Source organism: Glycine max, chromosome 7 (assembly GCF_000004515.6).
Source record: "Glycine max cultivar Williams 82 chromosome 7, Glycine_max_v4.0, whole genome shotgun sequence".
Classification (NCBI taxonomy): domain Eukaryota; kingdom Viridiplantae; phylum Streptophyta; class Magnoliopsida; order Fabales; family Fabaceae; genus Glycine; species Glycine max.
This window is the reverse complement of record NC_038243.2, coordinates 1,987,912-2,014,320: the sequence shown is the minus strand read 5'-3', so window position 1 is coordinate 2,014,320 and position 26,409 is coordinate 1,987,912. Positions and strand designations below refer to the sequence as shown.

The 26,409-nt window shown below is 32.6% G+C and overlaps 2 protein-coding genes, 1 non-coding gene and 1 pseudogene across 5 annotated transcripts; 3 read left to right on the top strand and 1 right to left on the bottom strand.

The window, feature by feature from the left end:
- The first annotated feature begins 409 nt into the window (after positions 1-409).
- Positions 410-5,209, top strand: LOC100776788 (DCN1-like protein 4-like). 2 transcript variants are annotated; one of them, NM_001414466.1, is made up of 10 exons: positions 410-726; positions 1,344-1,428; positions 3,010-3,084; positions 3,185-3,221; positions 3,430-3,513; positions 3,648-3,708; positions 4,058-4,164; positions 4,245-4,310; positions 4,551-4,685; positions 4,787-5,209. In NM_001414466.1, the coding sequence occupies exons 1-9, from the start codon at positions 651-653 to the stop codon at positions 4,644-4,646; spliced, it is 687 nt and encodes a 228-aa protein (NP_001401395.1). In that variant the 5' UTR covers positions 410-650; the 3' UTR covers positions 4,647-4,685; positions 4,787-5,209. The 2 variants fall into 2 exon arrangements, with proteins under 2 accessions (NP_001401395.1, NP_001240087.1); NM_001253158.3 differs by having other exon boundaries at positions 4,551-5,209.
- Positions 5,210-9,729: 4,520 nt separating this feature from the next.
- On the bottom strand, positions 9,730-12,165 carry LOC100817929 (deSI-like protein At4g17486). 2 transcript variants are annotated; one of them, XM_006583043.4, is made up of 3 exons: positions 11,519-12,165; positions 11,167-11,343; positions 9,730-10,299 (listed from the first exon to the last, which is right to left on the bottom strand). In XM_006583043.4, the coding sequence occupies exons 1-3, from the start codon at positions 11,652-11,654 to the stop codon at positions 10,064-10,066; spliced, it is 549 nt and encodes a 182-aa protein (XP_006583106.1). In that variant the 5' UTR covers positions 11,655-12,165; the 3' UTR covers positions 9,730-10,063. The 2 variants fall into 2 exon arrangements, with proteins under 2 accessions (XP_006583106.1, XP_003529782.1); XM_003529734.5 differs by having other exon boundaries at positions 11,056-11,343; positions 11,519-12,160.
- Positions 12,166-14,520: 2,355 nt separating this feature from the next.
- On the top strand, positions 14,521-17,654 carry LOC100817399 (uncharacterized). Its single transcript, XR_005892318.1, has 3 exons — positions 14,521-14,842; positions 15,568-15,617; positions 16,338-17,654. It is a non-coding gene; the product is annotated as an uncharacterized protein (transcript).
- Positions 17,655-21,911: 4,257 nt separating this feature from the next.
- LOC100816346 (uncharacterized protein At2g39795, mitochondrial-like) lies at positions 21,912-23,361 on the top strand (annotated as a pseudogene).
- Positions 23,362-26,409: the final 3,048 nt, after the last annotated feature.

Here is a 26,409-nt window from a genome sequence, read left to right as displayed (position 1 = left end):
CTTATGCCATTTCCTTCATCAATCCAATTCAAAGAACAACCATATACAGCGTTTAAAAACTTTTCTCAAAAAATATTTTGACAATTTTTTTAAAGAAACATAAAAAATAATAATTTAATTGTAAAAAAATAATTTCGGTATATATATATAAACCATTCTCTTATAATTTGTTTTTTTCCTCATTTTTTATTTTATATCTCTTCACCATTTTTATTACTATATCATATCTATCATTTTCTAATTTCTCTGTATTTTCTGGCCAATCCAACCTAAAATGGGTCAGCATTTTCATTTTTTCTTATTGAAAAAAACTAATAGAAATATGCACGTACTTTGCTGAATAGTGTGAACATTCAATTGAAGCAGAGTATTTACTGAATTAGCGTATTAAAAGCGTGACAAGTCAAATGCAAGGTACAACCTACTTGAATAAAACTGTGTAGGCACCACAATTATAAAGCCCCACTTCAGCGCATCCACGTCATCATCCTCAACCTCAACCTCTCCGAGCCAGCGAGCGAGAACCAGACTCAAGAAGAAAACGTGTTGTGTTAGTGTTACCCCTTTCTCTTTTTCTCTCTTTCTTGAATTTGGCGCGTGCGTTTCGATTCTTCTTCCGAATCAGAGGGATTCTGGATTTCTTGTTGAAGATGCGACGCTCTTCTGCATCCAAAAAGTCGGGTCAATCCAATTCCACTCCCAACGCCGCCGATCTCTTCCGCTCTGGTATTCTCCAATTTTACCCTTTCCTTTCATAATTCACCGCGCCTATGCATGCCATAACTTCTCTCTCCCCCCCCCCCCCCCCCCCTTTTATCTTCTACTAATAATTCGAATCACCATTATTTAAAGCTTAGATTTTGGGTGTTGCTGTTTTCTTTTATCTTCTGCTCTTGTTAAAGTTTATGTTTTTTTCCTACTTTGTGCGCTGCCTATGCATGACATAAGTTTATGTTTGTTAAAGATTATAGATGTATCCTTTTGGGAATTCGGTGGGATTCGGGGATTGTGGTAGTTGGTAAGGACTAGTGAGATAGGAGAGGCATAGAAATTCTTACTTAAGGGTTTAGATCTTAAGAAGAAAGAAGAACATATCTTCCCTGTAATTATCGAGTCAATTTAGCTCTTCATCAAACAAAGACTTTAAGTATGGACTACGCAGGCTCAATGAAAACCTCTTTAATTTAAAGATTGGGACACCCGAATCAAACACTCCCGTGCTGGCTCGTTGATGCCATCCGTGTGTGTGTTTTTTTAAACATAATTGGACTGTATTTAGCAAACACTTTTGTAGTAGGCAATTAGTTGTTCAATACTCTAATCGTACAAGCATAATTTTTCAGCTTCAAGTAAGGCAAGCTCGAAGGAATCAGAACGAATTGATAGTCTATTCTATTCATATGCCAATGGGTCTACCGGGTTGATTGAGTAAGTGTGCTTCATCCAAGACTGTTTGTTTTCTTTCCTCCATTCAATATGCATATATCAAATTGCATTATCCTGTTGTTGTTTTCTTAATTCAAGTTTCAAACCTTGGACATGGATCCAGTGGCAGATCTAGGACAATCTATTTAAAGAATAAAAATTAACAAGTATTATCATGAAAGGAGGGGAAAATTAAGGGCAGGGGTTCAAATATGCAAAATTAGGAGGCACAAAATATTGGATTGAAAGTGAGGGGTGCATGTGCAGCCCCTCATTTAAGTGTGGATGCGCCACTGCATGAATCTGTTGGGGATAAATAGCATTCAATCAACTATTACATACTGTTATAAATGACCTGTTAAAGGTGCATATCTCATTTAATGTAGCTAGGTGAATTTCGCAAGTAGTTATGAGCAGGATTTTGGGGGGTATATGCACAGATAAAATGACAATAACACCCTAGTCCTATTATACTGAAATACTTGGACTATAAGGTTCGTTCCGTATATAAATATGATAGTAACGTAATAGGGTAAGTATAAAAAATTTGATCAACTCTTGTATTATCAGGCATTTGGTGTGCGTAGTGTAAGTGACTTAATTGTATATATATATGACTATCTGCTATGACTATACAACTGCCTGCTGCCTGCTGCTTTTTTTCTTTGGTATCTCACCCAATTCCTCACAGAAACCTCCAAGCCTGAACCCAACTGACCCCTCACTTCCAGTCCAGCAGTTTATTCTCTTCACTCTCTTCCTTCACCCTACCTCTCCTGCTATGATCAAACTATTGTGTAGGGTTATGGTGATTGACATGCTTCTCTTCAAGTATATCATGTTTCCCAATGTTGGCAATGGACACTCACCTAGATGCCATGAATCCCTTCACAGTGTGGCGTGGACTAGCTTCTAGCTTGTGATGTAAGTGTGGCAGTGGAAACCAGAAGCTCAGGCAATGGTGGTGCTCTAGTTTCTTCTCCCATGTTTTGGCAATAACATCTCCATTTTTTTTCTTTTCATGTTGTGGATGATGGTTTCTTTAATTGGATTCGTACATTTAGGAATCATTTGAAATTTATGAACGTTAGGTTTCTTTAATTGTTTTTTTTTGTGGGTTTATGAACATTAGGTTTCAGATTTCAGTATGTAGGCTTGCAATTTAGTATACTGGCATGTTTGAGTGTTTGCAAGTCTGGTGGTGGTCTTGGCAGAGGGGGAGACTTAGAGTCATGTGGTGACTGGTGAGGTAGAGGATAGGGTTATCAGATATTTGACTATACTATCAGGTGGATGCACTAAATACTTGATAATATCAGCTTATATTATCAGGTCCTCCTTCTGCAATGTGCTGAACGCTGCCTTGGGCGAAAGATAGAATGACAGGGAATTTACTGTGTAAGACATCAATCGTGTAAATGGAAAACAAAAGAAACAAAAAGATCAAATGAAGAAGAATTAACATGTTTAGAGTGCCAGAAAGTGATTCTTGGTGTATAAGTGGCTATTATTTTATGTACTTTCTAGGTGAAGGTGTTTACATTTGAAAGTAGGTTTGATATATTTTAATAACTTTGGTTACAGCCCAGAAGGAATCGAAACACTTTGTGCTGATATGGAGGTGGATCATACAGATGTGAGGGTTTTGATGCTTGCATGGTAAGTTATTGTGCTACAATTAATTGCTTATATCATTATTAATTTCTTATATCATTATCTTAAGTTTGTGTTTGGAGTTGATGAGGACTAAATTTAACAGGAAAATGAAAGCTGAGGAGCAAGGATATTTTACCTTGGTTTGTATATTATCATGTTCATTGTTCATAAAACTTATTTTTGGAATTATTTCAATTTTTTAAATACAAACTCACATAGATATTCAAAGACACAGATACAAGTAGATACTTGAATTTCTTTGATGTTTAGTGCACAAACATGGAGTTTTGGTATCTTTCTTACGCCTTCCTTATACTGAAATCACTTACACATTCCAAAATTTTATAGGATGAGTGGAGGAGAGGCTTAAAAGCATTAAGGGCCGATACAGTAAGTAAATTGAAGAAGGCACTTCCAGACCTAGAAAAAGAGGTACAATTATTGAAGTGATACTCTTTATGACTATGACAAGTCATGGACAAATTAATTTTTGGCAATTGTTACTTATTTATGGTGGAAATATTTTATCAGTTGTTAACATTTTTAATTTGACATCTACCGTAAAGGTCAGGAGGCCATCGAACTTCACAGATTTCTATTCTTATGCTTTCCAATATTGTTTAACAGGTAAACTTTAATGTGATTTTGTGTACGTTAATTTTAACCTTTTGTTTTCTTTTCTAATGTTCATTCATGTCAAAGTTGTTTGGAGTTTTTTTCTTTCAAAATTTAAATAGTTATTCTAGAAACTTGGATAGAATAAGATTAGATTCATCTGATCTCAGCCTTTTATTTTATTTTTCCCTTGTCTTTTAGTTTGAACTGTAATCAGATTGGTTAGAAAATCTCTAACCAACTCTGCCTATTTATGTCATCCTTTGTAACCTTGATTAATCAATAAAATAAGAATTATCACTTCTTCTCCTAAACTACAATTCATTATATGTCCTATATCTAATTTGTCCAATTTTGCCAGAGGAGAAACAGAAAAGCATTGATATAGAGAGCATTTGTGAGTTACTTACTCTTGTTTTGGGTTCAACATTTCCAGCCCAAGTCAACTTGTTTGTGGAATATTTGAAGGTTAGTAATAGGTTTTACCCCATTGTTTTAGTTCTTACCAGTGCTTCTTACATATTTTATTTATTTATTATTTATTGCAGGCTCAAAATGATTACAAGGTCATAAACATGGATCAATGGATGGGATTTTTCCGTTTTTGCAATGAGGTAGCCTCTTTTTCTCTGCTACTTCTAGATTGCTTATATATTAGTTATCAAGAGGATGGTATTTTTTGGCTTTTTTTTCACTCTAAAGTATTCAGCATTGTTTGCTCTTCACAGAAGAACATATCTGTTGTAACAGCATCTAATTTTTAACCACCGTTTGCTTTGTGTGATTTCTTTGGATCATTTTTTTGTTCTTTTTGAAAAATTCTAACTGACTTGCAAGTTCCAATCTATTCACAGATAAGTTTTCCAACCCTCAATGACTATGATCCTGAACTTGCCTGGCCCTTGATCCTGGATAATTTCGTTGAATGGCTGCGAGAAAAGCAAAAATAGCCTGATAAGCTGGCTGATTCTCTGTAACTGCAACCATTGGTTCGTGTGTTCCTGAATTGTTTTAAACAATTGTGCATCGCTCTTGTGTCTGTGATTTTTCAAATTTGCCTTCTAACTTGTGCAAATTGGTTTGTTGGCAGAACCCCTTTTAAGAGAAACTGTCGGATTCTGCAACTAAATCAGATAGATATGCCTTGTGGCTCCGTTTATTGTACTTAACAAGTTGTTGTTTTTTTGTTGGCCCAGTTTCTTATTTTGGGCATTTTAAACACAAACCATTATTACTTCTGTTTAAATTTTCCATTATATGGTATAGGCGCAGTTGAGGCTAGATACAAGTTTTACGTTGTGATCACTGCCAATGCCAACCACATTTATCATACATAAGAGCTTTTATAGAACTGAATTGAGTATGATCAGTTTCATATTGTCGTAATTATATTCAATTTTATTTTATTTTGTATCATTGCCCATATTGGTGTGTGCACTGCATGTGCGTGTGAGGCAAGGGTTATCATCAAATCAGGCTAAGTTTTAAATTGTGAATCGCCAAATTCAGAGACAGCGAAAAATACTTTTAAATATATCATATATAGATATATAGTGTTAATTTTATATTAGAAATACATAACACAATTTAACCATAAATTTCATAAACAAAATAATTATGAAACCTCTATTTTAACATAATGGAATGAAGCAATTTAACAACCAAACAGGGTGTTTGCATTGAAGAGTGAGAAACAAGAGCAGCGAAATGATTTAATAGGAAAAGTTATTCTTTCCCCTAAAAAAAGGAAAAGTTATTCTTTAATTCCTTTTAACAATTTAAATTGAATACCTTTTATTCTTTAATGAAAATTGGTGGAAAAAAATATAACAAATTTCCGAATCGTGTAATTCGTAAAATTGGACTAATTAATTAGTATATTGTAAGATTTAAAATCATTTGAAATTCAGCTGATATGTAGTCAAAATAATTAAATTAAATTCAGCTGCTATAAATTGCCATCAAATTGTATGATTCAAACAGTGAATCGTATGATTCTAATAATTATGGCATTTGAAACTTATGGCATCCTTATCCCCAACTTCTACATTTTTTTTTGGTGAGACTTGGTTTCTTCAAAATGAGAATTATTTAAATGAAAGAATAGATATTTATAATTTTTAAGTAAAAAATAACATATTTAAAAAAATGAAAAATCAACAATTAACGGGCTTTTTGGTAATGTACATTGTACAGGTTCAGGCCCCTATTTCTCTTGGTTAATAAAACACGTCTTATTCCACAGAGAGAGAGAGTAGATTTTGGTGGGGGTGGGAGGAGTTGAACGCCAATTAGACCTATTGGCGCTTACATATAATTCAAGTGTAAAAAGTTCACATTTCAACTTAATTGAAATCTGGTTTTTAACCTATTGGCGGGGGATTTTTCAACGCATGGGATGGAATTATCATGATGTTATACATATATAAGTTTATACATGTTGGGAGAGAGAAACAAATTTTACTTATACATTAATTTATCTTAATGGGTGGGGAAATAATTAAGTTCTACTTCTGCTTTCATCTCTTTAACAAGACCTTCGAGTCTCATCTATTTAACATCAGAAAATCCTGAACTTATTGGACGTAGAATGTTTCGTTTCTTTCACTTAATTAAACATGTTTTGCTGATGTTGCAAAATCTTCTATTGTAAAGCGTTTTATAAAATCTACGTTACAATATATATTAAATTTCTAGCAGAACCGGTTGAATCATGTATATTATTATAGCATGTAATAATAGAAATACTATAACTAGCATACAATTATGACTATTGATGTTATTTGAGTTAATTATCATGTCACAGGATTGAAGATCACCACTAAAACTTAGCATTAAGTATTTTAGTGAACCAATTTAAATAATTAACATGGTATTATTTCACACTAGTTCAGCCCAGTTTTGACCCAATTGGTTTTATAACATTGATAGATTGCTGAGTTGATTCGTGGTTTTTTCTTATCACATTGTGCTTAATGCCTTTTTACCTCAAAAGGTTAACTTATTTTCATTTATGCCGTTGATACTACATACAGTCATTGATAAGTGTTTCATTAGGTTATAATTGTGATGAAATATTAAGTAACTAGATGTAGCGTTGTGAGTTGTGTGCAAGTCATGATCATAGTAAATTATAACAGTTGCATCGTGTAGTATATATATGTGTATTTTTGTGATTTCTTGTATCAGTTTTTTATGCATTTGTACCCATTTAAACCATTCATCCTTTTTCTTAATTTCAATTTTTAGGGGCGGAAGAGGAGGTAAAAATTTGGGAAATTCACAAGAGTTGCATAACTTTTCGCTATTTTTAATTTGTTGACCTACATTGTTGTTGCATACTTGTCGTCTGGTACTTGCATGGTTTTCATCAGTCCAAATTCAGTTCATTAGCATAATAACTGGTTCAAATAATAGTAATTTGTTAGTTTGTAACTGAATCAAATCCTCTAGGATTATATTCTTCATATTCGTAACAAATCGCTTCACTTGCCAATAGTCATTATTGGCCATAGAAATTAAAAGTGCATGGTAGACAACACTTTTTTTAGAACGTATTTTCTTTTATAATTTCATTTGCCAATAGTCCTTACGAAAGTCAACCAAGTTGTCGATTGCTTTGTTAAGTATGATCTCGGAGCTTCTGGATTAGTTATTTTTTATTGGGTTCCCTCCTTTGTTTTTTTGAGGATCCCAATTGATATATCTGCTACTTCCTTTGCTTGTAGATTTTGATTTTATTTTCTCGCTAGAGGGCTAGTCCCCTTTACTTCACAAAAAAAAAGAGTATATTTTCTTTTATAATTTGATTCAAAAAGCTAATAAAAATTATTATTTCTTCAAGATAAGTTGAAAAAAAATATGTGCACCAAGTTTTCACAACTCTCCAATGCAACGGTTAATATTTGTCCTTTTCTACAAAGTTCCCTGTCTCGGTAGGTTGGTTTTGTAAAAGAGATTTATGTAGGTCACCATTATTTTAACGAAGCATCGTGGACTGGATTTACTTCCTCAATCATTTTGTTGATCTTATTCTTAGCCATGAAAATTTTGTTTCATTGAAAGAAAAATATGTAGTTCTAATTGTTTCATTGAGTCCATTATTGCTTTGGTGGTCAAAAGTTTTTGTTCTAACATCCAGCTTTGTTGACTCTAATAATAGTCCCTTTGGAGGAAAAAAGTGGAAAGTCCAAACAGCAAAAGTCATGACCCTAAAAATGGAAAAATGAAACAATAGGGGACAGAGATTGACAGAAAATGACAGCACCAAAGTTCTTCTGTAGTCCATGTCTCTCGATCTCACTGCTTGGAAATGGCAACTATACATTATGTGGTTTATGCATCTTAGCATGTGGGCAACAGAGGATGAATCCTGGCGGTTGTAATTTGTCATTAGTTCATCATCATTTACGACTTCGACAGAATATAAAAAGTAGGTAATCTTGTCTGCTTCTATAGAGACTCAATGCGTTGGTTCCATTCCATTGCATATATATTTTCTTATTTAGCAATCTTCATTTTAAACACAAGAATTAAAAAAAAACTACATTATTTTTTGGGTTGGCTATAGAGCATTTTTTTAAGGCATTCATAAAATTTATAATCACTTATGTATCATACTGAACAAACTGAGTTAGATCTCTTTGATTTTATTATTTTAAAAGCATGGCATGCATAAGCATAAGCATAAGCTGCAACAAAGACCATAAGAATACGTATAAATGAAGGTTTACGGAAAGGCGTAGTAATATATCAGACTTTTTTCTTTAGCAAAGTTGTTCAAACTGTTCAATCTTATTAGTTCACCCAACTCTTGTGAACATAAAGCTATAAATTATACTTTTCTTTCACAATGACTCCCGTTAAATTCATGTTTTTTTTTTTTAAGTGACCATCCACCCTTTGGCAATCGACCCACGAAGTTTGTTAGAAGATAGTGATCAAACCAAAAACAATGGCAGTTGGCTTTGTATGTCACTTGCAGTTATGCACCAAAAAAGAAGATATAAATAAATAAAGGAGATGGGCAACGATAACTAAGCAGATTGGTTGCAGGATATATATATATATATATATCGAAATGACAAATTAGTCTATCCTAAACATGGACGGATTCAACATTGTATCAAAGGAAGAAAAAAATTACACAATTTTTTAAATATTTACATTTTAATAAATAATATATTTAAAAAATATTTATTATTAATTTTGTGTAAAATTAGAAATATAATTTACTGATGGAAGAAAATTAAACAAATAAATATATTTTTCTTAATATTTTTTAATTGTTTTTCTCATACATATAAATTAAAGGGTCATACCAGAATAGAAAGGGAAAGAGAGGAAGTCAAATATTAACTCAAAAATATATTTTTATCCATTTTTCTTTCTTAGTATTTTTGTTTCTCTCATATGTACATAAAGAAAACCGGAAGAGGGGGGAGGGGGAAGGACACTCCACTCTACCAAAAAAATTAACTATAAGAAAAACAAAATTATAATGTATTTAATTTTCAAAACTAATAATTTAAACCAGGGTGTAAGTAGCACGAATTAAATCGAGTTTTATCTATTTTTTTTAATCCAATCCAATTAAGCTATTACAAAATTATCGTCTTATGTCTTGGGAAAACATTAAAAAAATAATATCAAGCTAATTATAATCATTTTTTATTAAATTAAAATCAATCCAATCCAATAATTTAATTCAACAAAAAAATCTAATGAAATTGAATTGGACATGAATTCACTCCAATTTCCTTACATCCCTAATTTAAATATATTAATGTGTAAGTTAATACTGACATTAAAAAAATAGTCCGATGTGCTTGCAACTATATATCAAAACCCAACCAAGTCTTCTATTGACTTCCCAATGTCTTCTATTCATTATTTTAGTGTGGAGAAAAGGTTTTATAAATATACTTACATAAATCATAATACTATTATATCATGTTTACCAATTTCTATCATCCTTATCCATTCTATAGGCCTTACTCTAGTCAATCCATATTAATCTACTTCAAACAGCAATAATCCTAATCAATATTAATCCATCATATATATAATATAATAAAACAAGAGCATAGGTTCAAATTCCTATTTCCTTCTCCTCCTCGTCTTCGTGGGGTAGCAATTTTTTCTATAAGGTGAATCCTCTCTTTTAAAAAAAAGAAACAAAAAAAAAGTTGTGAATCCGGGATTCCTGGCAGGTTTTTTCATAACTTTATATGGTCATTGGATGAAAAGAATGAAAAAAAACAATTTTAAATTGAAAATCCAATCTGTTGCCTTTCTTCCTTAGAGCAACTTCTGTAATTGGCCATATTAAAGATAAAAAAATAAATAAAAATTAAGAGTTTGGGCATCAAGATGAAGAAGATCCAATAATCAAAGGTGAAGATGGAGGAAGGGCACGTCGGTTTCTACTCCTTCCCCTGCGCAGTCCCTCAGGGGAAGATGATGATGAATTTGAAGCACTAAGTTTCTTTGCCTTAGTCGCTAATGCTTGTTTCTCTCCTTCACATTGCTTTTCTTCCATCTTGTGATGCCTAACTTTTGTTGAGTTCAATGTCACCGGAAGAACACAATTGCACATAAATCCTACAACCCAATCATAAACCAACCCATCCAAACATAAAATTAATCACGTGAACTAATAAATCAAGCTAAAAATTTCAATTGAATCTTTGGAATTAAATTGATTAAACTAGAATCAAATGAAAAATTAAAAGCTAGTCTGTCTTCCTCATTTTAATCCCGAACTTCGTTTACCTCAATCATTGTCACCCAGAACCAATAAATTCACAGTTGGTAAATAAGAACCAGAAATAATGAGGCCTATCACAATTTTTTTATTATAAAATATCACGTGGCAGATGACTGATGTTGATGTTGTCATCATCATCACTCACTCAATTTTCCGTAACAATTTTCATGTTCTTACAAACGAATCAAATATAATTCCAAAGTAATTTCTTCTGTATCCCTTCTAAAATTATCCTTTCTTTTGTACCATCCTCTACGATACAAGTCAACCATAACTACTATTTTTAAATTTTACCTTGGTCGCTATGTCATATATCCAACTAATTTCCACATCACTGAATAGCTATATTTTATTGGGGATACAACAACTTCACCAGAAAATCACACCCACAACTACACTCTTTCAATTTTCAAATTTCGAATTTCAACAAGCAATCAAGAACACCTGAGCTGAAAACGACCAATAATAGACTAATAGACATTAATTTAAACATTTTTAAAAAATAAATAAACATGTTGAGTTAACGTTGTTGTTGTTGTTGTAGCAAATAGTAGTAACTAGTGAAGAGTCAATGGTGAGTTACCACTTACCAATTCGAGCAAGACGATTGACCCAACTTGGAATAGGATTTCCGGTGAGTCTAAGACAAGCATCGTTACAGAAATGGTTGCAATTCTTTGTGATGAGATTGTAAGCATTACCTCTGTACTTAGCAGCAAGTTCTTCCATCACCGCCTTAACCTCACCGGGTCTCATATCGGTTTTTCCGATCAGAATCGTTTTCCTGAACGCGAAACCTTCGCACCTCTTCGGTTCTCCTTCGAATATCCCCGTCAACGAGTACTCGTGAGCCCCGAACGCGAACTCAACGCCGTGAACTGCACCCACAACAACAACAACAACAATTTTTTAAAAAAAAATTATTCAATTGAAGAAGAAAGAGAGGGACCCGGAAGCTGTTTTTTTTTTTATCGTAGATCGTAGATCTGATGTGGGTTCTTGCGCATATTCAAAAGGGGTAGAGAGAGAAAAAATGTTTTTATTCCGACGAACCTTGCACGCCGGAATGATACACTCCGAGGCCGAACCAATAAGCGTAACCGTTGATGGGTGTCAAATCGTAGACGTTGAGGTGCACCGGCACCGATCCCGAGCCGACGTCGTTTTTGGAGCTCTTCCTGCACAGCATTCTGCGGCGGCGTTCTGAATCGAAAAACGACAGCTACTTCATCGCCGTTTCATGTGGAAAAGAAACAGAGCTCAATGCGAATGAAGATTGGAGGTGGAATGCGTTTTTTCCACCGAGTGTTTGCAAAGTTGATTGCTTTTTCCAATTGGGTATTCGAATTTTTATTAGATGGAAAATGGGTAAGAGAAGATGAGGAGGAAGGAGAAGAACAAGGGAATGATAAGTTTCTTGTGGTGTTTGTTAATGGGTTCCACCGGCGGCGGGTGCTGCCGGTGCGTGTGTGTTTATTGAGAGCATATATAGTGTGTTACACACGCATGTAAATGTATTTATAAATCGGGGTCCTGGAATTGAATGGGCTTTGATTTGCGGCGAAATTACGGTTTTGCCTCAAGCATGAGCTGGTGGTCTCGGATGTAGGATTTCTTAGGACAAAGAAAGTAACGTTTGCTCATAATTATGGCGCATGGGTGGGGGTTCCATGTTATGTTATGTGTAAATATATATTATAAACTGTGTGTAGTTAGTGGAGTTTTGATCTTAAAGTAAAGAAAAGGGGAAGGTCATGATGGCTTTCGGGGGAAGGGGGGGTATATATGATAATGGATTCAATTAACAACTTTTTTTGGATTAAAGAATTTAATTAGGTATGTGGCACTGGCAGTATTGATGTTATGAATCACACCAACTCGTGCTCTTCTTTTTGGAATCTACCCTTCTATTCGAAGTCAAGTGAAGTAAACGAGATAGAAAAGACACTGACATCGTGACTTTGACCTCGGAAAGTGGTAGAATTAGTTGTTAATTAGGCCTCTCTTGGTTGTTAAAGTTGTTTGTGGGTGATTATAATCATGCATAGGCTTTAACTTGGTCCTCACGTGGGTGTGGTAAATAACAGCACCAACAAATTCTAATTTCATGTGGTTGAGATTCGTGACATCGATTTTTAAACAGAAATTGAGATATTGCACAACCGATTTTGAGGCCATGGAAGGTTTCATATCGTAGTTCGAGTAATAGGTTTTGTAATTAGAATAGCAAGTAAATTGGTAAAGAATGTACTCTATTAGCTTACCACAAATGTGAACGAGAGACGACAGATATTAGTATTGTTATTTTCTTGGTGTATTGTAACAATAGTGGAATTGTTATTTAACTAGATTTATTTCTTTGTTTTATTATAAAAAAATCTGTTTGAATATATTTAACTTGACTTCATTTTCGAACGTTTGAAGTAACTATTGGCGCATATTTTATGCAATATTTGGGGAGCTACAGTTAACCTGATCTTGGACAGTTGAACCGACATTTCCTATTTCAAATTCTAAAATTTATTTACTTTAATATTAAATATAAATCAGAAGTAACCGGTTAGTGTAACATTGATCAACAATTAATATGTGTAAATTATTATAAATTTTTAGTATCTCAATTTTACATAAAAAATATACACTAATAATATAAGTTTTATATTATTATTTAATTATAAATTATGATAAATTTATTAATTTTTATAATAAGTAAAAAAGTCAAATTAACAGTAAATTTCGTATCTCATCATTAAACTCTTTAAATTAAATACAAATAAACGAAAAAATATATTCGGATAAGACAAAATTCCAATAAACCTAATAGAAATTATTATTGTAGAGCATTGTTGTTAAACATTTATATTAAAATATTTTAATGCAAATTTTTCAAGCAACAACAAGTTAGTGTAAAATTAAGTCTTATTTTTTAAATAATTGTGAATATGTGTCAAGTGAGAGGCTACTCTTCTTATCCATCTCTTAATAATATTAAACACAACAAATTTTTTAAGTCTCAAATATATATACACAATATGCCAACAAAGGTTGGTCCAATGGATAGGAAAGAAATTTATATCTTAAAAGAATGTAAGTTTGATTTTTAATGTTTATATGAAAGTTTTGTTGGTAGATAATATATAAATACCTATGTAAGAATTCTTTGAGCATTGAAACTTACTCTAATCATGGTGAATTTCTAAAACTTAACTCACCTGAACTTTGTATAAGCAAATATATATTAATCAGAGGACTAAATCTATTATCACTTTCAATCCAAAAAAAGTCTCAAATATGCCATCTTAATATAGTTTTATATTTTAAAAAACATATTATATAAAAATACAAAATGATACTCTCATAAATTTTTGTTCCATGCATCATCATTCTATTATCTTATCTATTAATTGTAAAAACTAAATTAGTGATTAAAAAATGAGAAAATAATTTCACTATATTTTTTTAAAAAGAGACCAACAAATTTTTTCTCACATTTTAAATTTATTAAGCAATAGAAAATATTTTCTTAAAGTTCATTATTTTCATTTCTAAGTATAATTTATTTTTTATCTTTTAGAATTCAATGGTGAGTTTGGTAAAAGAGACCAACAAATTATGCCGCTCATTCTTTGACTAGAACGACAAGATTATATGCTTGCTCTTTCATCATTATAAGGTATTTCAGTTTGTATTTATGCTATTATGAATGAAATGGTTTGAGTATCTTTTATAAAAAAATATTGTTGGCTTTGACTGTAAATTTCATGTGTTGTTTTGAGAGTGGGAGAATTTGTTAAATGAAAGATAAATAATTAAATTTATTTATGTAATTATGATGTGATGATAAATTATTCTTCTAAAATATAATTTTAGTTAAAAATATAAAAAGTATGATAAATTAATTTTATTATTAAATTTAAAAGATTATTTTATTATTAAATTATTTAAAAGATGAATTTATCACCATTTTTATACATTTAATATCCAAATTTAAAGTTTTCATCCTTAAAATTAATTTATTATCTCACGGATTCATACACAAATTCGACTATTTATCCTAAATAAATTAAGAGAGACCGAAGACGGGGGTGGGTATTCTGGATTCGATATTTGAATTGGAGGTGGTAGGGTGGATGTTTTCTCTGATGAATCTATGCTTGGTGGCGGAGTAAGGTGGTTGCGCTCCTCGGAGCGATTCAAGTTTATGACAACGTCACTCTCCACCAACGCCAAGACCAGTTATTATTCCTTTTGCTCTTCATCCGCTAACAACATCAAAAACATGATCGTTGATGAAAGGCATCGGCAGCTGGAGAATCTCGACATGGTGACTGCCGCTAAGATGCTTTTCAGCGACCCCCCTAAGAAGAGGAAGTTTGGGTATCCATTTTCCTTCCCACTAACTATGTTTACTCATTCACCTCTCGATCTCTTTTGAATTTCGTCGAGCATCCTCGCTGCAGTTAATATGTCCACTTCACTACCTCTAAAAAACAATTTTTTACTACCACATTTGGTGTTTCAAGCTGCAAATAGATACTCTAAAAAACCTGTTCAATTTTTTTTTCTTGAATTGAAAAATTCTGCAATGGTCCTTAACTTTTGCATTTGGGTAAGTTGTTAGATTAAGTACTTGTTCAGAAGGCTTGCTACTTTAAAGTTTATACCATGAATTTATTTTGATAAGCTAATATTGTGAAATTTGTTGAAAAAAGTATTTATGAGAAGATCATAAGTCACTTTCATAAGTCATTAAATCAAAATAATTTCGCTACAATAAGCTTTCCTAATGGAAAATGATTAATGTAAATGATGCTTTTTTAAAGTCATGGACTAAAACAATTGATACATCCTTCTTGTCGGTCCTTAACATTAGTAAAAAAGGCAGTGGAAAATGACTAGAGCAAATCATGAATTTCAAAGTTAGAGACAAGAGGGAAATAAAAGCCAAGCAAGGACTAAAATGACTGATGCATACAATATGAGGACTAAAGTAGTGGTTTACTCTTTTTCTTTTTTGACGGGGTAGGGGAAATTACTTTATTTGTTATACTGTTAATAGATGAAAAATATTCTTACTTTGTATTTTTGTTTTTATTTGTCAGGTTTGATTTCCATCTTGTACAGTTCTTTTTTGCCTGTTTGCCTTCCGTGGGTATGATACTCACATTTTCAAGTTTTTTATCTATCACTAGCCCCATTATTTCTTAAGATTCTACTGCTTAGTGCAATCATCTAAGTAATTTTTTCCCACACAGCTGTATATTTGGTGGCACAGTATGCTCGTTATTAGATGAGAAAAATGGAAGTGGTATGTTGTCTTTCCTTTGTTCTGATATTGTAATATAGGGGTGAAATTTCAAGCTTCATATAAATGTTGGTAGGATGCTTGTGATCATCTTATTCCTATTCATAATCTGAGCATTCAGTTCAGGGCTCTGTCTAAAGTACTCTGTTTGGAATCCTTTGGAAATGAAACTTCTTGTATGAGAATCTAACAAGACTTGTACATACTATTTGGTGTTCTGATTCATTTTGTTTTCCTGGCTAGACATTGGTGATGTATATAATATTGATACTTCATAATTCTACAATTGTTTGCTGTGGTGGCAGTGTGGAATTGCAGACTGAGAACTAATGAGTGATATGGTCTACTACTAGTTTACTATTTATTTGATATATAAGTTTTTTAGATTATATTCCATGTTTTTGTTGGAGCTGTTTTTTGTTGTACTTTATGAACAAAAATTGTGGGTTTATATTTGTATATCAATTTGACCAAGTAATTACATATTTAAATAATTGGATGAATGGTACTTCATTTTTGGGTTGATTTTCCTCCCTGATAATGGTTTTTTACCTTATCACTTCATAGGAATGGAACAGAAAAGGAAGCAGAAAGAAGAAGAAGAAGCGAAGGAAAAAGAAAAAGAAATGGAATAAAATCCTCCAGAAGAAAAGGAAGAAAAATCTGATCCCCAGCTTGCAGAGGTGAAAGTGAGACTTGAGAAACTTGAAGAGGCTGTGAAGGAGATTGTGGTTGAAACAAAGAAACATTCAAGCAGCAACCTTGAAAAAAATCAGATAACTGATGATGAGAAAAACACCTAAATTCTTCTGCACTAAGGGACAGAAGTACCACTGATTCTGCATCAAAAAAATATGTAGATGAAGACCATTCTGGTAAGCATGATATTCTCAAGTCAAAGCCTGAATTACGTGAAGAGAGCAAGGGTTCAGTAGCAACTCCAAATCCTTCTCTTCAGGATCCCAAAGGAAATCAAACTGGAAGGGCTTCATAAGGTACTAAGATCTTGAGAATTTTTTATGTCAATAGACATAATTGATCAAAAGCTATAGGGTTTTATATTGATATTTTTCTCAAGAAATGAATAGTTATTTGATCATGTTTCACAGATTACCTAACCTGTAAATCCTCCTTCATCTGCGAAAGATTTTTCAAGTTTTACTGGGAAGGAAGATTTAAATGGGAAAGCTATTGTTGGTGCATTAGTTAAGTTGCTATATGTGGAAGCTAGAAAGCAATTCCTACTTTTCTAGGCTATGATCATTTTGAATGATTTGGGGAGTGAACTTTGGATGCATCTTTTCATCCTCCAACTTTAATTTAAGTTCAGTTTAGTCCTTCAACTTTTTTTTTATTGAATTAAGTCCTTAAGTTAATTTTTTTATGCCAACATTTTTCTCCATGTTAGATTTGTTTCTCAACTTAATGGAGCTGTCTCACGCAATGTTTAACCCATTGATTGAATCCAAATTGCTGTTATTTGGGACTGGTGTCTCTTCTTCCCTATCTTCTTTTTCCCTTAGATGTGGGTGTGACAGATGAAAGCAGCAGTAGCAACAGTAATGGCAAGAAGCAAGATTGCGATCTTGAAGTGGTTGTCAAATGTGCAGAGAAATAAAGGTTCTTCATAGTCATGGGAAATGGTGTGGGTTTCAAATAGGGTTTGGACTTGAAACACTCTTGGACCATCAATTGAGTGAACCAAAATTTAGTTAACTCACTTGGTGTCTCTTATTCTCCTGCGTGAACCGAAGCAGAAACCAGAGTGTCATTTTATTTTTTTGTCTTTTTTGTTGTGGTTGCAAAAGGGTATTAGATCTGTTATGTTAACTGGTATAAAACATGAGTGGTTCAATTCCATAGGCTCGAAGGAAATTATGCTAATTTGGTGTGGTGGAATGTTCGTCTTGGTTTAGTAAAAGAAAGAATGCTGAGAGCTCATAAACGTCATGCCTGCCATGAATAAGTGCAAAGCTTGTAGAAAAAGTTAAAGAGAGAAAACAGATATGGAAGGGAATGAATAGCATGAATGAATTAGCTCACAAAGTTGGTTATTACAGCTGATTATATAGTTAGTTGTAAGAGTAACTAACTCACAACTAACTATAACTAACTAAGCTAACTCTAGTTACATAGAGACTAACCAACTAATCTAACTCTAGTTACATAATGATCCATGCTAAGAGCCCTCCTCAAGCTAAGAATGGATATCAGACATTCTAGACTTGGAATACAAAAATTGAAAAGCACCTAGAATCAAGGCCTTGGTGTAAATGTCGTCCATCCGATTTGCAGAAGACATAGGAAGAAGTTTCACAAGACCATTCATCATCTTCTCACGAACTATGTGGCAATCAATTTCAATGTGTTTTGTTCTTTCATGAAAAATAGGATTTGTTACAATATGAAGAACATATTTATTATCACAGTACAATATAGCAGGATGCTGTAAATCAATCTTATATTTTTCCAACATCAATCCTTAAAGTGTAAAACCTCCCATGACAATAAGAAACCTCCATTGAGCCTCGCAGACCAACTCTTATAATGTAACTCTTTTTTTAATATCTATTTAATGCAATCCTGTTTCTATTATTCTTTTCTATGCTTAATTATTTATTATGATCTACCCATTCATATAGTGCTTAGGGAATAATGCATTAAAAATGGTTATTTTCTAAAGAACTAGGAAAGAGTATCTAAATGAAATCATTACTAGAAATAGATTGATATTCGTTTGGCCCATTTCATGCATCTCTAATCTTAATGTAATTTATTATTTTTATCTTTGCAAATAAATTTGGAAGAAAAGAATAAATAAATTAGGTTCTTTATGTGAGAAACCAAAAATAGAGTGTCTTAGTATATATGGGCAGAAATAGAGATATCATTATATAGAAAAAATCATTAACATTGCATCATAAGGTAGTTTTGACATGCTAGGCCTCAACATATTTGCATTTTGAATTTTTTTTATCATCTTTATCTTTTATTTTTATTATCTTCTATTTTAAAATTTCGTATTTGTTTTATTACGTTTTATTTTAAATCTTTGTCTTATCTTTTATCTTTATTTATCTTTTATTTTAAATTTATTTTATCTCTTACTTATAAATTGGGTTTGTATCAATCTAAATACAAATAAAGTTCATGTGGATTTAACATTCGAACTTCCGAGTATTTGACTACTTGAGACAATTTAGTGCATTTGTGAGTTAACAAACACCTATCGAGAGTATGATTATCTTTACCACAATAGGTGCACGAATTTCCTGAATTAGACGAGTTGATGTTGATTGCATTAAACAGGTTGATGTTTTTCACTCGTACTTTCGAGTACTTTATTACTTGAGACAATTTGGTGCATTTGTGAGTTAACAAACACCTATCGAGAGTATGATTATCTTTACCACAATAGGTGCACGAATTTCTTGAATTAGACGAGTTGGTGTTGATTGCATTAAATAGGTTGGTGTTTCCCATTATATCATTACTTGCAAGTTGTCTCTCTTGTTGAACAATATATGAGAAGACCTTAGCTATGTTAGGCAAAGGATCCATCATCAATACATTGGATCTAACAATATTAAATTGATTATCCAGACCTCTAAGAAACTGTATAACCTAATCTTGTTTCTTTCTCTCTATAACATTGGTAAGAACACGCACACTTTGGATCACATGAACAAATTGGATCCGGCCTATAACTTTCCAATTCATCCCAAATAACATGCAATTTTGTAAAGCAAATCAGTTATAGATTGATCACCTTGTCTCGTGCATCATTCATCCAAAGAATACTCTGTCTATTTGAATGTGAGATTGAGTAAACAAGTCAAGAAACCACCATATTATTGCACCTCTTCCAAGTTGTATGAAGTGTATGGTTCAATGCATATCCTTGAATGGATCCATCGACAAATTCAACTTTATTTTTCACACTTAATACAATAAGCATTGATCGACTCCATGAATTGTAATTTGTTGAATCAAGAACTGGAGAAACTAGTGTAGTCGCTGGATTTTCTCCTTGATGAAGATAGTATGGGTTGTGTATATTCAAAGATTGATCTTGCAAAGATGAATTGATATTCATGATGAAGAAATCGAAAGAAAATTATAGAAGAAGCAAGAATATAGAGTTGCGCAACAAAGTTCTTCTCTGATATCATCATAAACCTCATGCATGTCATGGATAAGTACAAAGCTTGAAAGTTAAAGAGAGAAAATAGAAGGGAATGAATAACATGAATGAATTAGCTCACAAAGTTGGTTATTCCAGCTAATTATATAGTTAATTGTAAGAGGAGCTAACTCATAATTAAGTGTAATAAACTAAGTTAACTTTATTTACATGGTGATCCATGCTAAGAACAACAATGGAAGGGAAGAAGAAGAAATTATAGTCCAAAATGATAGTGCTTTGTAGTCAATTAACATTAACAGCGTTAAACGCCATGTAAGAAGCCTCTTTTAAGTTGGGAGATGGAATTTATGGAGAGAAGATGTGGACATGAAAATATAGCTGAGGGGACTAAATAAAAATAAGTTAAAGGATTAAACTGAATCCTTTTATCCTTAACAAAAAATAATTAAACTGAAACTTAAATTAAACTTAGTAGATAAAACTACTGCTTTTACCTAAAAGATAACGACACCTTGCTTTCTTGATTTTTTCTAGTCAATACAACTCTTTTATGTTCAAAATGTAAATGCTTATCTTCTCACTGCTAGGCTCCTGATGGTTATGTCTCATTAATCGCATCCAGAAATTTGGAAGAAAAATTAAGATGGGACCTCGGGTACTGCTGGCAGATTTAGTTCATGTGTTTAAAGCGTACTTAGAAGTAAGCAGCTTAATTATAACCTTTACTTTTCCCTCACATATTCAAAGTGCATTATTTCAGTCACCTTTTGGCTAGTAATCTTGTTGGGTCATCCTTTTTTAGGGGATTTTGAGTGGCTAGAGGCTACGGCGCGGGTAGTCGTCTAGTAAAATACCTTAGAACATATGCTCTGCACAGGATTAGATTTGGTGTAGATTTAATTTTTTTTTACAAAGATTTGGTGAAATATTGATTTGCTTATGTGTGGGTGTTTTTTCCTGCACCCCAAAATCTCAAACGTGACCCCAGTATAAATGAATAAAAATGTAGCTTTATGGATTAGTTCATTCACCCATATAAAAAATAAATATTTTTTTTAAAAAAAAGAGAAAAAAATCCAGTTTAGCTTGGCCCGTGGACAATTTAGGCCTATCCACAAATTAAGAATGATGGTAAATAATAAAGTGGAATAGATCCTATTCCACTATTTTTTTAAATAAAATTTCATCATAACTTACAAAATCAACGGTGTTACTTAGGTGGCGTTTAATTTGAATGTTTATTTTCAAAAAATAATTTTTACTTACAAAATTTCAAGATTTATAAAACATATATTGAGAAGGAAATATCATAAGGTGCTGTGGTGTTTTCACTTAAAAATACTGATTTGTTGTTTTCCGTCTTGGTCTTGTTTTGAACATATTTTTTTAAAAAATATTTTTTTAAATTATAAGTAAACGTATTTTTATTTTATTTGGAAAATGAAAATGAAAAACACTCAAGTCAAACATTACATCAGCTTTTCACTTTATTCTCCTTCATATTTAAAAAATAAATAAATTTCATCCTAATTTACGAAATTTAAACGTTACTTAGCTTCCCACGATAGTTGTTAACAAATTTTAAAAACATAAATAAATTTTTGGCAGAAATCACCGATCGTACGAAGTAACAAAATTATTTTCGTACCAAATAGTATTTTTCATATCAAGATCTACATTCCTTATCAATAAAACTTGATTTGGTTAGCAGATAGTTGTATTCCTTGTTGTGTATATAGAAAAAGAAAAGTAAATCTTATTTTGATAATCGTTAGGTCTTGGAAGGATTAATTTCTAATTATCAGCTGAGAAATATTCTTAATGTCTAAAAAATTTCACATTCATTAGTGATATCTAATATCTATAAACACATGCAGAAAAAAAATAAGCATAGTTTTAGTTCTTTTCCCATCTTTTTACTCGAAGTTAAGAGGGTTCATCAACATAATTTTCCATGCAAGTTAAACACAATACATAAATAGACAGGCCCAAGTCCTCAAATTGCAAGTCCAAATTTTATTCTAAATTCAGAATTTCAATATTAGATTGTTTTTCTTACCCAACCGTTAAGTGCTAGAGAAAACTTTCTCATAAACCCTTTTCACCTCTAAACCCTGCACCCTGCGTGTTTTTCTTGTTCAATGGCACGCCTAATTCGTTCCCTCAGAAAACCCCTAACCCTAACACACCAATTTCAGCATCAACCATGCATTTCTCGAACAAGTTACATATCCGAGATGCGCAAATCAGCTTTCGAGACTCCTCCGCAACGAGATTCAGTACGAGCTCCAATCCTTTCCTCCCAACAACGTACGTTTTCTTTTCTCTTTTCCCTCTAAATTCTGCGTAGAATTAAGGTTTCAGAGCTTCAAAATGCTTAGACAAACCACCCGTTACTATTTCTTCAACGCTCCATGTTTTGATGAAAATCACTAGATCATGTTTTTTGTGATTTTCGACAAATTTCAGCTTGTAATATAGAGTATGTTCAGGAGAGTGTATTAAAGAGTGTGTTGCTGGCATTTTTCTTTGTATCAATTGGGCAGCTATGAATTTTTTCCCGCTCATAATTTTCTTTGTAATCAGCATCATTTGGGGAAGATGTCCAACTTCCTTGGGGACATGAATACTTAGGGGGCTGTTTTTTGTTTTGCAGCCATTTACCAAGTTTAATTCTTTTATTGTGGATGGTTGAGCTGGGGAGCGATGGATTACGTTGAAAAGACAATACGCAGAAGAAGACATTAAACTTGAAGTCACCATGTTTGGTGGAGCTGTTCCTGCTCCAACTCCAACTCCAAATGGTGGTGTAGTTAATTCTGATGAAATGCAGATGCACATTACTGTCATTGTCACCATTTCCAAGGGAGAAGGTTGCGTGTTGGAAATCATGTGCTCTGCTTGGCCTGACAGTATAGAGATAAAAAGGTTGTTCATTCGTGCAAATGAGAAAATAATAGCTGAGCCCTATGCTGGTCCTGAATTCATGTAGGTTTACCGATTCATTTCCACTCCTAGTTGTTTGCTTAAATTTTTGGATGATGGCTAGATTTGGAATTGTGTTGACAACACCTTTTGATGTTGGTTCTTGACAGGGAATTGGATGATGAGCTGCAATACAGACTTTATGATTTCTTGGAAGTGAGGGGTATAAATGATGAACTCGCTTGTTTCTTGCATCAGTACATGAAAAACAAGGATAAAGCGGAGCTCATAGGATGGATGAAAAGGGTTAAATCTTTTATTGAAAGGAAATAAGGGCGTTCAAATTCATTGTTCTGTATTAGATAAGCCATTAAAACCCTCTCTTGTGTTTTTTTGTCCCTGAAGTGTGAATCTAAGCAGGTACACATCTTTGTATTTGTGGTTTTTGCTTCAGATTCCCTCTTCCTGAGAAAAAAGAGAGCAAACATATGATAGTGAATTACAGCATTGTTATTGGAAGGTTTTTCTCTCTTCTGTTGATTCTGCATGTTTATTCACATTTATGATTTTGATTTCAACTTTACAATTTATGAACAGTGATTCGTAATGTTTGATTACTAGTAGCCAACAGCTGAATAGATGCAATTATATTGAGCTTGTTTAAAAATAATGGCTTGGCAGATATTACTTATAATCGGGGGAGTTTATCCATACCGTCATTTGAATTGTCATTTTCCCTCATGTGCTGCCCCTAGCAATCTCATCTATACAAGATTATTTATTGGCATAGAATTATGTATATATCCTGCTATAGTTAAAGTAGGTAATTTAACATGTTCGTTACTAGATGTGTTTAGACTCAGATACTGAAAAGGTTGGAACCACAGGCTTCTTTCTGGCCGAGTAACTTCTGGGACAGATATGTAATCGTGTTGAAATACGAAAGCTTTGTCAATCAGTATAATCTTATAGTCTATTCCCAGCTGAGTGAGGTTTATGCTAACTTGGTGATTCAAATTGAACCACAGAACAGAATATAGAATTCATAGTTGTTAGAACAAGATTCAGAGCGAATTTGTTGGATGGCAGAGGCACTAATATAACCGATTTTATCCCAGTCACTGTGTTAGAATATATCAAACCCGTAAACTGGATTGGCTAAGCTAGTAGTGATATTCCGTTAAGTTATTAGGATTTGGGATTCCTCTCTCTCTCTCTCTCCAAGAATACTAATGTTTGGGGCTAGTTGTTTTTATTGCTTGGTGATTTTAGTGGTTTATGATAAAATTGGCATCCAACAAAATTTGGCAACTCTGTGGTTTGGGTACCATGGTAAAAACATTCGTTGCATACTCATTTTCTGTTATAACTTCACACAAGTCTATGCTTGTAATACTAGTTATGCGCATCAACATTCAGACCTGGGCCCGTAAATATCGAAGCATGATTATAACCGAAAGGCAAGTATTGGCAAAACAAGTATTTGTAGATTGTTAGTTTGGTTGTCAAAGTTACTGAATGTAGAAAGTTTGTTTTGTAAAGGTGTGTTTGGGAGTTGAGTTTTAGAGAAGAAGGAAGAGAGAACAATTTTTTAAATAAAAAAATAAAGTAATAGATTAGCTTTAATTTAACATTTTAATCTTTTGTTTATTTCTGTGAACATCACATTAATCTCTTCATATTTTATCCGTTCTGTTTTTCATTTCTTGAGGTTTTTATTACATGATTATAGCAATCTATAAAATCTCTCTAATGAAATAATTTTTAATCATTTAAATGAAATAATTAGGGTGAGTTTGTTTAAATTTATTTATTGAAAAAATACTTATTTTAATAAAATAAACAACTTTTTGTTTTCTTGGTATGTTTGTCTAACTTTTGCTTAAAAAAATGTTTTCTGCTCATTAAAAGTATTATTTTAAAAAATGCTTATTTTAAATTATTTTTTTAAAGTTTGAACAAACCAGACCTAAAACATTTCATGTTCAAGTTACTACAACTAAGCTAAGCTAGGATAAATGACAAGAAAACTTAAAGGAAAACTTGAATCGTGGAGAATTTTAATGAATAATGGGAGAGGTATGTACAAGAAATGTTAAGTCAATAAATATACTTAAAGATAGGTCATTCCTATCAACAAAGGTTCATAGAAGGAATAATTATAATTTAATTGAAACACATTGTCAGTGCGAATTCAATCATGAATCGTTACCTGATAAGAAAATATGAATTTTGTAATAATTATTTTAGGAATTATATATAAATTGTTTTTTAATTGGTTGACAGTACAAACCGAATAATTATCTGGTAGAGCAATCTATAAAAGGATCATTTTAAGGTTCTTAGCCAGGTAAAAAAAACAAGAAGTCAAAATACAACTATTATTCTTTATTTTATTTTTTAAATGAATCTGAAATTAAGGATGCAGACCTTCTTATACCATGCAATTTGCCTTATATAATTAACGCGGCGTGTTTCTTTACAGATGAAGAAATGGTTGTGATCTAACTTATTAGGTGAAAAGGAAATAAACTATCAACAGTTGCTGAAATCTAATGTTTGATAAGCTACTAATTTGATACCAAAGTAAAAGTAGAATAATAAGAATAGAAAGAACAAGCAAGTTTCACTAGCCTAGTTGAGATGTTGACGTTAAAGACGAGTATATGCAATCTCAAATTTGATTATCATAAGATCTTGATGAACAAGAAGCTAATTTTAGGTTCAAAATTTCAGCTCCACGTGTTCCGTTGGATTTGTTCATTTGTGTTTTCTTTCTTGGTTGGGAGGCCAAACTAAAGGTTTCTAATATTTTATTGGACGAATGGTACTGAAGACTGAGGTATGCCACCACAAGTAAAATAGACAGCCCAACCGAAGTGCTACATATAGGAAGAAGAAAGCCCAAACTCAGAATCCATGTTTGGAAATGGAACATCTCAGATCCTTTGTTAGCGTGAGATTACTATGATTATTAGACTAGACTTTCAGTTGCTTTTGCTCCTTAATTTCATCATACTAGTACTTATGTTTCATGATTAAAACAAGATTAGTGTAAACGTCAGGCGGATTTGTTTGTCCCTTGGGATATCTTTAGGTAAGAAATCAAGAGCATCAAGATTCAAGATTTTAATCAACAACGTTTTCCATTTTAAAAATGATGTGATAGCAGAGCTGTGTGTCATTTTGGCCTACTTTCACATGGCTTGCCTCACCTACTTCTCTGATCCCAATGTAGATGGTCGATTTCTCCAACTACAGGTGGGTCAAAGTAGGAGTCAGTGAGACAACCACAGCCATTTAAACAGTGCATTTTGGTGGACCAATCTTCCATAGCAATTGAAAAACCGACACTCACTACCATCCAAATTTCTACATTGTGTGGACCTTTGTTACCCAATATGTGAGACATATGCCCTGATCCAAACAGTTCCAGGTTGACATTTACTGCATTGTCAAATAATAACAACAACATGGTGCTAGACTAGAGTTCTTAATTCTCGGAGTAGAACATGCTTTGCTCAGTATCTAATAGTGGCATAGGAATTAACTAAGTAGAAGCTTGAC

Bases quoted from the DNA above. Each gene is read 5' to 3' on its own strand.
- LOC100776788 (NM_001414466.1), top strand. From the start codon at position 651: ATGCGACGCTCTTCTGCATCCAAAAAGTCGGGTCAATCCAATTCCACT. The intron at 3,709-4,057 runs GTAAACTTTAAT...CAATTTTGCCAG, and splicing joins TTTCCAATATTGTTTAACAG to AGGAGAAACAGAAAAGCATT. The intron at 4,165-4,244 runs GTTAGTAATAGG...TATTTATTGCAG, and splicing joins TGTTTGTGGAATATTTGAAG to GCTCAAAATGATTACAAGGT.
- LOC100817929 (XM_003529734.5), bottom strand. From the start codon at position 11,654: ATGCTGTGCAGGAAGAGCTCCAAAAACGACGTCGGCTCGGGATCGGTG. The intron at 11,344-11,518 runs GTTCGTCGGAAT...TTGTGGGTGCAG, and splicing joins GTATCATTCCGGCGTGCAAG to TTCACGGCGTTGAGTTCGCG. The intron at 10,300-11,055 runs GTAAGTGGTAAC...ATTGGGTTGTAG, and splicing joins CAATCGTCTTGCTCGAATTG to GATTTATGTGCAATTGTGTT.